General features: G+C 43.9%; 1 protein-coding gene across 2 annotated transcripts in view; it reads right to left on the minus strand.

Moving 5' to 3' along the window:
- Positions 1-10,392: 10,392 nt before the first annotated feature.
- si:ch211-267e7.3 (ADAMTS-like protein 2) overlaps positions 10,393-12,392 on the minus strand; it is a 59,708-nt gene continuing 57,708 nt past the window's right edge. The window contains exons 17-18 of one of the 2 annotated variants that reach the window (XR_007936033.1): positions 12,069-12,208; positions 10,393-10,941 (exon numbers count right to left, since the gene is read on the minus strand). Coding sequence is in view for 1 of the 2 variants with exons in the window: in XM_028811140.2 (XP_028666973.2) it covers positions 10,823-10,941; positions 12,069-12,213 (264 nt within the window). In the remaining variant the exon portion in view is untranslated. Of the gene's footprint in view, positions 10,942-12,068; positions 12,214-12,392 lie in introns of both variants that reach the window. The other variant, XM_028811140.2, reaches the window with a different exon arrangement.

Raw genomic sequence — 12,392 nt, forward strand, 5'->3', positions numbered from 1 at the left:
TTCTGCAATCTATTATCTGGCAGTTTAAGCTTGTTTCTTATTTATTTACATTATGTGGGAAATACTGGCAGAAATGTGTAGTTTCTCTTCTATTTCATATTTACACAGAAGTAAATGAACTGCTGTTTGTTAGACCAGAACATCCACAGTGCAGTCATTGAATTTTTTTGGTCCAATCTTCTTACTTTTCTTTTGGCTGGTCCTGTTAGGGGTTGCCACAGCAGATCACCTTTCTCCATATCCTCCTGTCCTCTGCATCACGCTCTGTTACACCCTCTACCTGCATGGACCTGGCAGCTCTATCCTTAGCATATTTTTTCCAATATGTTCAGCATCTCTCCTTTGCAAATGTCCAAACCAACGCAATCTCACCTCTGACTTTGCTTCTAAACCGTCCAACATGAGCTGACCTTCTATTGTACTTATTGTACTGTCCATCTTCGTCACACCTAATACAAATATTAACATGTTTAACTCTGCCACCTGCAGCTCTGTCTCCTGGTTTTTGGTGAGTGCCACCATCTCCAACCCATATAACATAGCTTGTCTCCCTACCATCTTGTAGACTTTCCCTTTCACTCTTGCTGGTACCAGTCTGTCACAAATCACTCCTGTCACCCTTCTCCACCCTGCCTGCACTCTCTTCTTCACCTCTCTTCCACACTCCCTTTTACTCTGTACTGTTCATCCCAGGTATTTAAACTCATCCACCTTCACCAATTCTACTCCCTACATCCTCACCACTCCTCTGACTTCCCTCTCATTCACACACATGTATTCTGTCTTGTTCCTACTAAGCTTCATTGCTCTCCTCTCTAAAGCATATCTCCACATCTCCAGGGTCTCCTCGACCTGCTCCCTACTCTCACTACAGATTACAAAGTCATCAGCAAACATCATAGTCCACGGGGTCTCCAGTCTAATCTTGTCTGTCAACCTGTCCATCACCATTGCAAATAGGAAAGGGCTCAGAGCCAATCCCTGATGTAATCCCACCTCCACCTTGAATGCATCTGTCATTCCTACCGCAGACCTCACCAGTGTCACAATTCCTTCGTACATATCCTGTACTTCTCTTACATACTTCTCTGACTTTCCCGACTTCCTCATACAATATCACAAGTCCTCTCGAGGCACCCTGTCATATGCTTTCTCCAGGTCCACAAAGACACAATGCAACTTCTTATGGCCTTCTCTATACTTCTCCATCAATACCCTCATAGCAAACATTGCATCTGTGGTACTGTTTCCTGGCATGAAACCATACTGCTGTTCGCTAATCATCACCTCTCTTTTTAACCTAGCCTACTCTTTCCAATAACTTCATGGTGTGGCTCATCAATTTTATCCCTCTGTAGTCACTACAGGTTTGCACATCCGTTTTATTCCTAAAAATCATCACCAGTACACATCTTTTGCACTCCTCGGGCATCCTCTCACTTTCCAAGGTTCCATTAAACAATCTGGTTAAAAACTCCACTGCCATCTCTCCTAAGCACCTCCATGCTTCCAAAGGTATGTCACCTGGACCAGTGGGCTTTCCATTCTTCATCCTTTTCACAGTCGTCCTTACTCTCGCCTTGCTAATCCATTGTAACTCCTGATTCACTATCTCCACATCATCCAACCTTCTGTCTCATTCTCTGTAATGTTCTTTAGGTTGAAGTAGCAACACACTCAGAATAACATTTTGAATGCTGTTCATTTTGAACCCTGTTTAACCAACTCTCCATACAGCGTGTTTTTTAAACCACACCCTTCCCTCAGGATGTCATACGTCCCAAAAGACGCAGACCATAGCAATCAATACCTGAACATAAAGTAATCGACAAAAGCATTATTGAACAATCATATACAACATTCTCTTCATCGCCTCTCAAAGTACTTTTTCCATCTGCTCAACACACTCTTCTCGCTTGTGAGTACATTTCCATATTTATCCGTTATCACCCTAACCTGCTGCACATCTTTCCCAGATTGGTCCCTCTGTCCAGTCAATCGGTACAGGTCTTTTTCTCCCTCCTTAGGGCGGGTTTATACTTCACATGGCGCAACGCATGCTCCAGTGGACGCTCCTACTACGCAAGCGTTTTACTGTTTATACTTGTGCGCATACTTTATGTAAATTTGGAGGAATCCAGCAAGTGGCAGTGCGAGACATTATCACAGCGAGAACAGATTTGGCTTCTCTGTGTTGTGAATTGCCTGGAACACCCATTAAATTCCGATGACACATACCGCAATATCTCTGAAAAGGGTGTTAAATGATTAAATCCATCAATCCAGGGAAGTGTCCATTCCAGCAAGCATTGGTCATGAGGCAGAAACAATGCCTGGACAGGGCATCACCTCATTACAAGGTGAATACAAGCACTCACATATACTGGAGTCATTTTAGCGGCACCAAATCTGCATATTTTTGGAAGGAAACCGGAGCACATTGTGGAAACCCAGCAGGAAAACATGTAAACTCCAGGCAGGGAATGCCAGCGATGTGACTCCCTGCAAGACAGCCGTGCTACCGCTCCGCCACCATGTCACCCCCATGTGTGTAATTATTAACAGTATTCATTATTTAAATGAAATTAATGATTTATCTGTAAAATGTAACATACATACTTTAATGCATTTCATCATGAAAGTGATATCAAGTATAAATCTAAAGATTCTAAATTTGCAGAGAGTTGGAATATCATACATTTAATGTGTTCTGTGTGGTGATCTATTGCTGCTTGCCACAGCGATTAAAAACTAGGATGACATTTACGACGGTCTGCTTTAATGATAAAGTAAACTACGAAGTTAAAGTGGACATTTCGAGATTAAAGCCGAAATTCCCACTTTAATCACAAAATACACATTTTCACCATGTCCTTAATTTTTTTTTTCTCAGTGGCTCAAATACAGCGCTGTACATTATGTGGCTGTTGTGAAGTTGCAAAAAAAAAAAAAAAAAAAAAAGACAGCTCAAAAGATGGTATGTGAGACTTTTAAAATATATCGTGTCATTATGATCGGGAATATGCGACGCTTGAATATAAAAGCACCACGAATGCATCTGTATGTCAGCATTTTGCTTCACCACATCGAACCATTCATCAAACATCGAAGCACGCACATCGATCCCGTAGGATCCGCATAGTGGCTTTCTGTCACATGTAGATAGTAAACAGAGACTCTGAAGTCACATTCCAACTTTTATCATATTGCGCCCCCTGACTTTTTGCTGGTACTGCAACTCACGCACGCATAGCGTTAATTTCTGAGGACCTTGTCAGAGGTCAAATGAACGCTGGGAATGCGTGGCAACCATGATGCGGGTACGTACGCATTCTGAGCATGAAGTATAAATGAGCCCTTAGTGTCCAGCCTCTCATACAGATCATCCATCCATCCATCCATCCTCTTCCGCTTATCCGAGGTCGGATCGCGGGGGCAGCAGCTTGAGCAGAGATGCCCAGACCTCCCTCTCCCCGGCCATTTCTTCTAGCTCTTCTGGGAGAATCCCGAGGCGTTCCCAGGCCAGCCGGGAGACATAGTCCCTCCAGCGTGTCCTGGGTCTTCCCCGGGGCCTCCTCCCGGTTGGACATGCCCGGAACACCTCACCAGGGAGGCGTCCAGGAGGCATCCTGGTCAGATGCCCGAGCCACCTCATCTGACTCCTCTCGATGCGGAGGAGCTGCGGCTCTACTCTGAGCCCCTCCCGGATGACTGAGCTTCTCACCCTATCTTTAAGGGAGAGCCCAGACACCCTGCGGAGGAAACTCATTTCAGCCGCTTGTATTTGCAATCTCGTTCTTTCGGTCACTACCCATAGCATACCATAGGTGAGGGTAGGAACATAGATCGACCGGTAAATTGAGAGCTTTGCCTTATGGCTCAGCTCCTTTTTCACCATGACAGACCGATGCAGAGCCCACATCACTGCGGACGCCGCACCGATCCACCTGTCCATCTCACGCTCCATTCTTCCCTCACTCGTGAACAAGACCCCAAGATACTTGAACTCCTCCACTTGAGGCAGGATCTCGCTCCCAACCCTAAGAGGGCACTCCACCCTTTTCCGGCTGAGGACCATGGTCTCGGATTTGGAGGTGCTGATTCCCATCCCAGCCGCTTCACACTCAGCTGTGAACCGATCCAGAGAGAGCTGAAGATCACGGCCTGATGAAGCAAACAGGACAACATCATCTGCAAAAAGCAGTGACCCAATCCTGAGTCCACCAAACTGGACCCCCTCAACACCCTGGCTGCTCCTAGAAATTCTGTCCATAAAAGTTATGAACAGAATCGGTGACAATGGGCAGCCCTGGCGGAGTCCAACTCTCACTGGAAACGGGTTCGACTTACTGCCGGCAATGCGGACCAAGCTCTGACACCGGTTGTACAGGGACCGAACCGCCCTTATCAGGGGGTCCGGTACTCCATACTCCCGGAGCACCCCCCACAGGATTCCCCGAGGAACACAGTCGAACGCCTTTTCCAAGTCCACAAAACACATGTAGACTGGTTGGGCAAACTCCCATGCACCCTCCAGGACCCTGCTAAGGGTGTAGAGCTGGTCCACTGTTCCGCGACCAGGACGAAAACCACACTGTTCCTCCTGAATCCGAGGTTCGACTATCCGACGGACCCTTCTCTCCAGAACCCCTGAATAGACTTTTCCAGGGAGGCTGAGGAGTGTGATCCCTCTGTAGTTGGAACACACCCTCCGGTCCCCCTTCTTAAAGAGGGGGACCACCACCCTGGTCTGCCAATCCAGAGGCACTGTCCCTGATGTCCATGCAATGTTGCAGAGACGTGTCAACCAAGACAGCCCTACAACATCCAGAGCCTTGAGGAACTTCGGGCATATCTCATCCACCCCCGGGGCCCTGCCACCAAGGACCACCTCGGTGACCTCAGTCCCAGAGATGGGGGAGCCCACCTCCGTGTCCCCAGGCTCTGCTTCCTCATTGGAAGGCATGTTATTGGGATTGAGGAGGTCTTCGAAGTACTCCCCCCACCGACCCACAACGTCCCGAGTCGAGGTCAGCAGCGCACCATCCCCACCATATACAGTGTTGACACTGCACTGCTTCCCCCTCCTGAGACGCTGGACCAGAATCTCCTCGAAGCCGTCCGAAAGTCGTTCTCCATGGCCTCCCCAAACTCCTCCCATGCCCGAGTTTTTGCCTCAGCAACCACCGAAGCTGCATTCCGCTTGGCCTGCCAGTACCTATTAGCTGCCTCCAGAGTCTCACAGGACAAAAGGGTCCCGTAGGACTCCTTCTTCAGCTTGACGGCATCCCTCACCGCCGGTGTCCACCAACGGGTTCGGGGATTGCCGCCACGACAGGCACCGACCACTTTACGGCCACAGCTCCGGTCAGCCGACTCAACAATAGAGGCACGGAACATGGCCCATTCGGACTCAATGTCCCCCACCTCCCTCGGGACATGGTCAAAGTTCTGCCGGAGGTGGGAGTTGAAGCTACTTCTGACAGGGGGCTCTGCCAGACGTTCCCAGCAGACCTTCACAACACGTTTGGGCCTACCAGGCCTGACCGGCATCCTCCCACAGCATAGAAGCCAACTCACCACCAGGTGGTGATCAGTTGATAGCTCCGCCCCTCTCTTCACCCGAGTGTCCAAGACATGTGGCCACAAGTCCGACAACACGACCACAAAGTCGATCATCGAACTGAGGCCTAGGGTGTCCTGGTGCCAAGTGCACATATGAACACCCCTATGCTTGAACATGGTGTTCGTTATGGACAATCCGTGACGAGCACAGAAGTCCAATAACAAAACACCACTCGGGTTCAGATCGGGGGGGCCATTCCTCCCAATCACGCCCTTCCAGGTCTCACTGTCATTGCCCACGTGAGCATTGAAGTCTCCCAGCAGTACGAGGGAGTCCCCAGATGGTATGCCCTCTAGCACCCCCTCCAGGGACTCCAAAAAGGGTGGGTACTCCGAACTGCTGTTCGGCGCATACGCACAAACAACAGTTAGGACCCGTCCCCCCACCCAAAGGCGGAGGGAGGCTACCCTCTCGTCTACTGGGGTAAACCCCAATGTACAGGCTCCAAGTCGGGGGGCAATAAGTATACCCACACCCGCTTGGCGCCTCTCACTGGGGGCAACTCCAGAGTGGTAGAGACTCCAGCCCCTCTCAAGGAGATTGGTTCCAGAGTCCAAGCTGTGCGTCGAGGTGAGCCTGACTATATCTAGCCGGAACCTCTCAACCTCACGCACAAGCTCAGGCTCCTTCCCCTTCAGAGAGGTGACATTCCACGTCCCAAGAGCCAGCTTCTGTAGCCGAGGATCGGACCGCCAAGGTCCCCGCCTTCGGCCACCACCCAACTCACACTGCACCCGACCTCCTTGGCCCCTCCCATAGGTGGTGAGCCCATGGTAAGGGGGACCCACATTGCCTCTTCGGGCTGTGCCCGGCCGAGCCCCATGGGTGCAAGCCCGGCCACCAGGCGCTCGCCATCGAGCCCCACCTCCAGGCCTGGCTCCAGAGGGGGGCCCCGGTGACCCGCGTCCGGGCGAGGGAAAACGGCGTCCAAATTTTTTATTCGTCATAGGAGGTTTGTATAACCGCTCTTTGTCTCATCCCTCACCTAGGACCAGTTTGCCTTAGGTGGCCCTACCAAGGGCATAAAGCCCCGGACAACAGAGCTCCTAGGATCATTGGGACACGCAAACCCCTCCACCACGGTAAGGTGGCGGTTCGAGGAGGGGCATACAGATCATCATACTTTTATTAGCCTTCACCACCTCTCTCTTCACCTTGCGCCTTAATTCCTTGTACTCGTCTACTTTCTTCATCTCTCTGACTATCCCACTTCCTCTTTACTAACCTCTTCCTCTGTATACTCCCCTGTACTTCCCCATTCCACCACCAGGTTTCCTTTTTCCTCCTTCCTCTATCCAGAGGAACTTTTACTACTTCTGCTGTAGTTTCCCAGCAGTCTGGTAACTCTTCACTGCCACCCAGTGCCTGCCTCACCTCCTCCCTGCACTCAACCTTGCAGTCTTCCTTTTTCAACTTCCACCATATGATTCTTGGCTCTGCCCTCACTCTCCTTCTCTTGTTGATCTCCAGCATCATGTTCTTTATCATTAGTATCATCATCATCATTTTTGGTCCAGAGACTGCAAAAGTTAATTTGTATCACTGCATACACCTCCACCTTCATCTGCGTGACCAGAAATAAACAACAGTATATGGCTTACCCCTTTAAAAGAAATTAGCCAGGCGTCTACTTCTTATGTACAGGAGTGTTGGAGTTTGATTTATTCATGAAGTATTTCTTCTTGTGCTTGATTTACATTTTTAAAACATATATAATTTTCTTAAATTGTGTTTCGCTGACAAGTCTTCTTGATAACTTAGAAAGCTAAAATTTGACCACCCAAATTAATGTGAAAAATTTGAAACCTAATTTTTCTATGACAAGATGTCAGTTTCCTATGCTTTGCTTTATAAATTATGGCATGAAATCCATGAATATCAGCATTGGTGCACAGAATTAAAAGGTACTGAGTGATTGTGGAAGAAGAAGATTAGTGATATAATAATAATTCTTTATACTGTGCTGAACTGCACTACAGTGCACTACACTGTACTTTTCTCACTACTCAGAGTGCTTTACAACCAATGCTAATGTGGAGCATCACCTGGATAATATGACCGCACCCATTTTGGCACCAGAATGCTCACCACACATGAGCTGTTAGGTAGTGAAGAGGTGAGAGATATTTAGCCAGTTAGAAACTGGATGATTAGGAGGCCAGAATGGAAGAGGTCGTGATGGACATCGGGATAAACCCTAGTCTTTTTGAAAGATGTCCAGGGATCTTTAATGACCACTGAGAGGCAGGACCTCGGTTTTCGATCCAGTGGGAGGCAGCTTTACTAACCAATGAAAGTCTGCAGCATTGTGACTGCATATGTACAAGTTGATTAGCATAGTCCATGTATGGTTGTTTCATGGTGGCAACCTGGTAGAGCTAGAAGCACATTCACATATGCACATTTACAAGATGATTGTGATTTATTACATAAAATTGCATGGAAATGTGTGTACAGCAGGTTTTATAAATCAAATGTTTTTTGGCATACACATTTTCCTCTTTTTTGGCATAAGCATATGCTCACACATTGGCTCCAGCAGAACCCCCGTGACCCTGTAGTTAAGATATAGCGGTTTGGATAATGGATGGATGGATGGATATGCTCACACTTGAATCAACGCAGCTTTATAAATGAGACCTCAGCTCTTTTAGTGCAGTCAGTCAGTTAAACAACCATTATTTTATACACTTTATAAAAAAATACAGTACAATTACTACCCAGAGAAGGGTTTTACCCTGTTACTCTAATCAACAAATGAGATGTCATTTTTAAGTCTGATCACAAACAGTTCACTGTTGCTCATTTCTAAACTAAAACTTAATTGTTTAATTAATAAAGGTACATTCCACAGGTTAATATACTATATTAACATATATATAAATATGGTTGAAATAGTGTTTCTGTCAAATAATGCAAAGAGTACCTAATTCTGGGCTCATCAGGCGTACACACTCACTGCACCCCCCCCCCTCTTGGGGAATCGAACCTCGGATGTCAGCGCTAGAGGCGAAGCCTCTAATGCTGTGCCACAGCGTGTGGTTCGTTCATTTGACAGCATGTAGATCGGGGTAATTACATTCATGGCATTTGTAGTCTGAATCACAATCTGATTGTATGGGTGGTTACCTACCAGGTAACGCTTGTGGTTGGTCAGCAAGTCGGCTAACATCCGCCACGGTGCCCTCTTTCAGTTGTGAGAAGCAGATCATTGAATGGTTGAAGATGTTAGCCGACTTGCTGACCAACCACAAGCATTGCCTGGTAGGTAACCACCCATACAATCAGATTGTGATTCAGACTACGAATGCCATATATATATATATATATATAATCATTGCGCTCCAGTCGTTTAGGTATATTCTGCCATTATTTATAAATGGTAATATAGAGGTCAATATTAATATCTAAAATTTTATCAATATAATGCTATTGTAAATTCTAACAAAACATATAACCAATTGACAGCAGAGGAGAGGAAAAAAAATTCCAGTTAAATGAATTCTTGAAGGAAATAAACCTCTGTGGAACTAGAAAAGTCCTGGTTCAACTGAGCTAACCCAAGTGACTGCCTTCCTACCCAAAAATACTGTAAGTGTTGGAGTCCTCAGCTATGCAAGCTGCACCACTTTTGTCACATCAATAACGAGGGTAAAGGAATGCCCTTGCATGATACTAAAAAACAGAGGCAGAAATTTCTTTAGAAAATATTTATTAAAAATTGTTAATAGTCAAAAAAATCTTTATAATTCAGTCCAACAATTCATTTACCAGAGTGCAGCAGAATAAAAGAACACATGGATACTTGTAGACAGTCATACTTAATGCATACAACAGGCTTTGTCAAAAGGAAGACTCTTGCGATTTGTCATAGGATTTATTTCTTCAAAAGGTGAGTACTGTCATTTGCAGTATTTAAAAAAGTAAACACACCTTCAGTAATAAATGTGGAAATATCACACCAGTATGCAAATATTATTATTAAAATAGAACTTGGGAATGTTTTTAGTATTCTGTGCACTAAAAACTTACGGATAATAATATTCAAGCTGATTTGTTAAAGAAAACATATGGGTTTCTATTTTTTTGTGATAGTAAAATTAAAAATAGCACCAAAAATGATTTAACTGCACATTTAATAAACTTTGCCTTCCACAATTTATTGACTGGCTAAACAAAAAACAAAAAAAAAATGTTGACTCGTAGAGACATCTCTCTCTGAATCTTGGGATTTTTTTTTTTTTTATATATAAATCAAATGTAACACTGCTAACTCTTTTTGCGTGGGAGCAGTAACTCAGCGTTTTCGGCACTGATGCTCCCCCCGCTGTGATCTTTACAATTAAAAGTTCCTCCTCGGAGCGAGCCAGGTGATGGTATAGCAGCTAACACTTCCTGTTAAAGAGAAATTACCCTGCAACATGCAAAGTTAGCACTGTCTAAAGGCAGGAGCTTTGTAAAAATACTGGAAACCCAATAAATTATTTGAAAACAAAATGCAATTATTTTAATATATAAAAAAATCTTAATATGGGTGTGAGTCAGATATATTTCACAGCAGTTCAATGTTATTATTAAACATGAGAATTGATCTCACCCAATAAAATGAGATAGTAATAAGTCTACATTTCATTTATAATACACCAGCAATTTGTTTTCAAACGAATCTGGGAAATCTACTACAATTATTTTCAAAACTAATTAGAACAAATACCTAACTCATTTTAACACACGTACAAAATAGTTTTCAAATCTTGTTTGCTCATTCATCCTTCATTTATATCTGTGTGAACCTAGGGCAAACACATACAGTACATAATTGGAAACAATTAGTACACATGGGATAAGCAAATATATTGAGAAGCCTTTTAAAGTATCTGAATAAACATTTGGCACATTTATCAAAACTTAGTAGTGTTGCATTATAATCTGTACAATCACTGCTAATACAAACCTTACATTTCAGCAAACAGATGCTTTCCCGTTGGCTTCTTGTACTCCCCTGGAAGCACACAGCAATAACTATAAGACTTGTTGACCTCTGTTAGTGGCGTAACAAATGAATTGTGCAACACACAGTGGTTCAACCTCAGATTCACATGTCTGGGTCCATTCAGTGTCCAGGTATTCTGAAAGTTCCTTATGTTTAATTTCAAGCCTTCAGCCCATGCTGTTTCCATTCTCTGACACTGTGGTTTAAGGACTTTTGTTTTTACACGACTGGCAGCAGGCTTTCCTGTAGTACCAATGTGTGCATAGTTTCACCTTCAGCACCAGAGCACAGTTTGCAGAAGCCTTGTCCTGGCAGGCCTCATCTACAGAAACAAAGACAGCTTGTTATTTTTTAAAAGGAAACTTGATGGAAAAACATGGATTTAAAAATTGAAGGTTTCACCGTTTAACATACTATTAAGTATGTTAAAATGTAATAAGGAGTGGTATTAAAACTTAAAAGCAATACAACTCATGTAATGGATATGCTAATAGGCAATTGGATTAAAATTTAAGTAAAGAATGTTATAAGATTAATAATGGATTAAGCTCATCCATATATAAATATATGTTTTTGTGATATGGTAGCTGGTCATGGCTTTCCATGTGTCTGGTGTCCACATATCACATTAGTTGATAAATACCGACTGGTATGCACCCTTCAGTCCTGAGTAGGCAGCTTACCACTGTAAGAGACACATACATTCGGACAGAGCAAAACAGAGAGCGTGACAGTAATTTAAAAAAGGAAAGAAAAAAAGGATAGGGCTGACAAGCAAGGAGAGGTACAATCTGGAGCAAAGGACTCATGTTGAGATATGGTGGTGTCTTTTGTGGCACAAAGAGCAGGACGAGATGGATGGGATTACTATAGAAAAAGGACAATGAAAGGTTTTGTGGGTTTGCCAGCTAAACCCAGTGTGTTGCTTTGTTCCTTTTGGTGCCTACACTAGATGCACAATGTAAAGACAACAGCACAATACAGAAAACATGAATAACTGACATATGGAAAAATTAATGTCACATACTGATCATAACATAAGGCAAGGAATGAAGGAATATCCATGTCTTAGCATGATTTGTTTTACATTTTAACCAAATTTAGCAAATCCTATTGTTGTTTATGTAAATAGATATGCAAATGATTGCATGTAAACACTGTACCGCCACTTCCCTGTTACTGCACTGTATATTTGAATCAGAATAAATGCGCTCCACAAGTCTTTAATAAAGGGTACTATACAAAATAATCTTAATTGATCGTAACTAAAAATATTTTCTATATATAAAACATTTTGACACAGCCTATATACTTTCTTCCCCACAAAAAACAAACTACACAACTAAAATGATGAGAGTGTATTACCGTAAGGTCAGTAGAATATAAGCATTTTGCATGGATAATTTAACAGTTTGTTTCGTTTTTCTGAAGTTCTATCAAATAACATACCTGGAATTTCTGTTGGACAAGGTTGGATTTCACAAGACTGTCGGGACTCTGGTTTGGTTGATGTGTCACAGCTATGACCAACTTCTTCACCCTGGTAGCACTTTATTTCTCGTACTTTTACTCCAGTACCACACGTTTTGCTGCACTTGGATTAAATGATACAAACAGTTTTGATTTGCTAGATATAACAGTGTTTTTGTTCAAAGCAATTGTTCTCAGTCACATCATTTTCTTGCTTCAGTGCTAAACATCATAAATGTTTTTTGAAAATGTGCATTCTACCAAAATCAAGAGGTCAGCATTCATACTTTGGCTCAGCTTCTC

Source organism: Erpetoichthys calabaricus, chromosome 10 (genome assembly GCF_900747795.2).
Source record: "Erpetoichthys calabaricus chromosome 10, fErpCal1.3, whole genome shotgun sequence".
In the NCBI taxonomy this organism is placed as follows: Eukaryota; Metazoa; Chordata; class Cladistia; order Polypteriformes; family Polypteridae; genus Erpetoichthys; species Erpetoichthys calabaricus.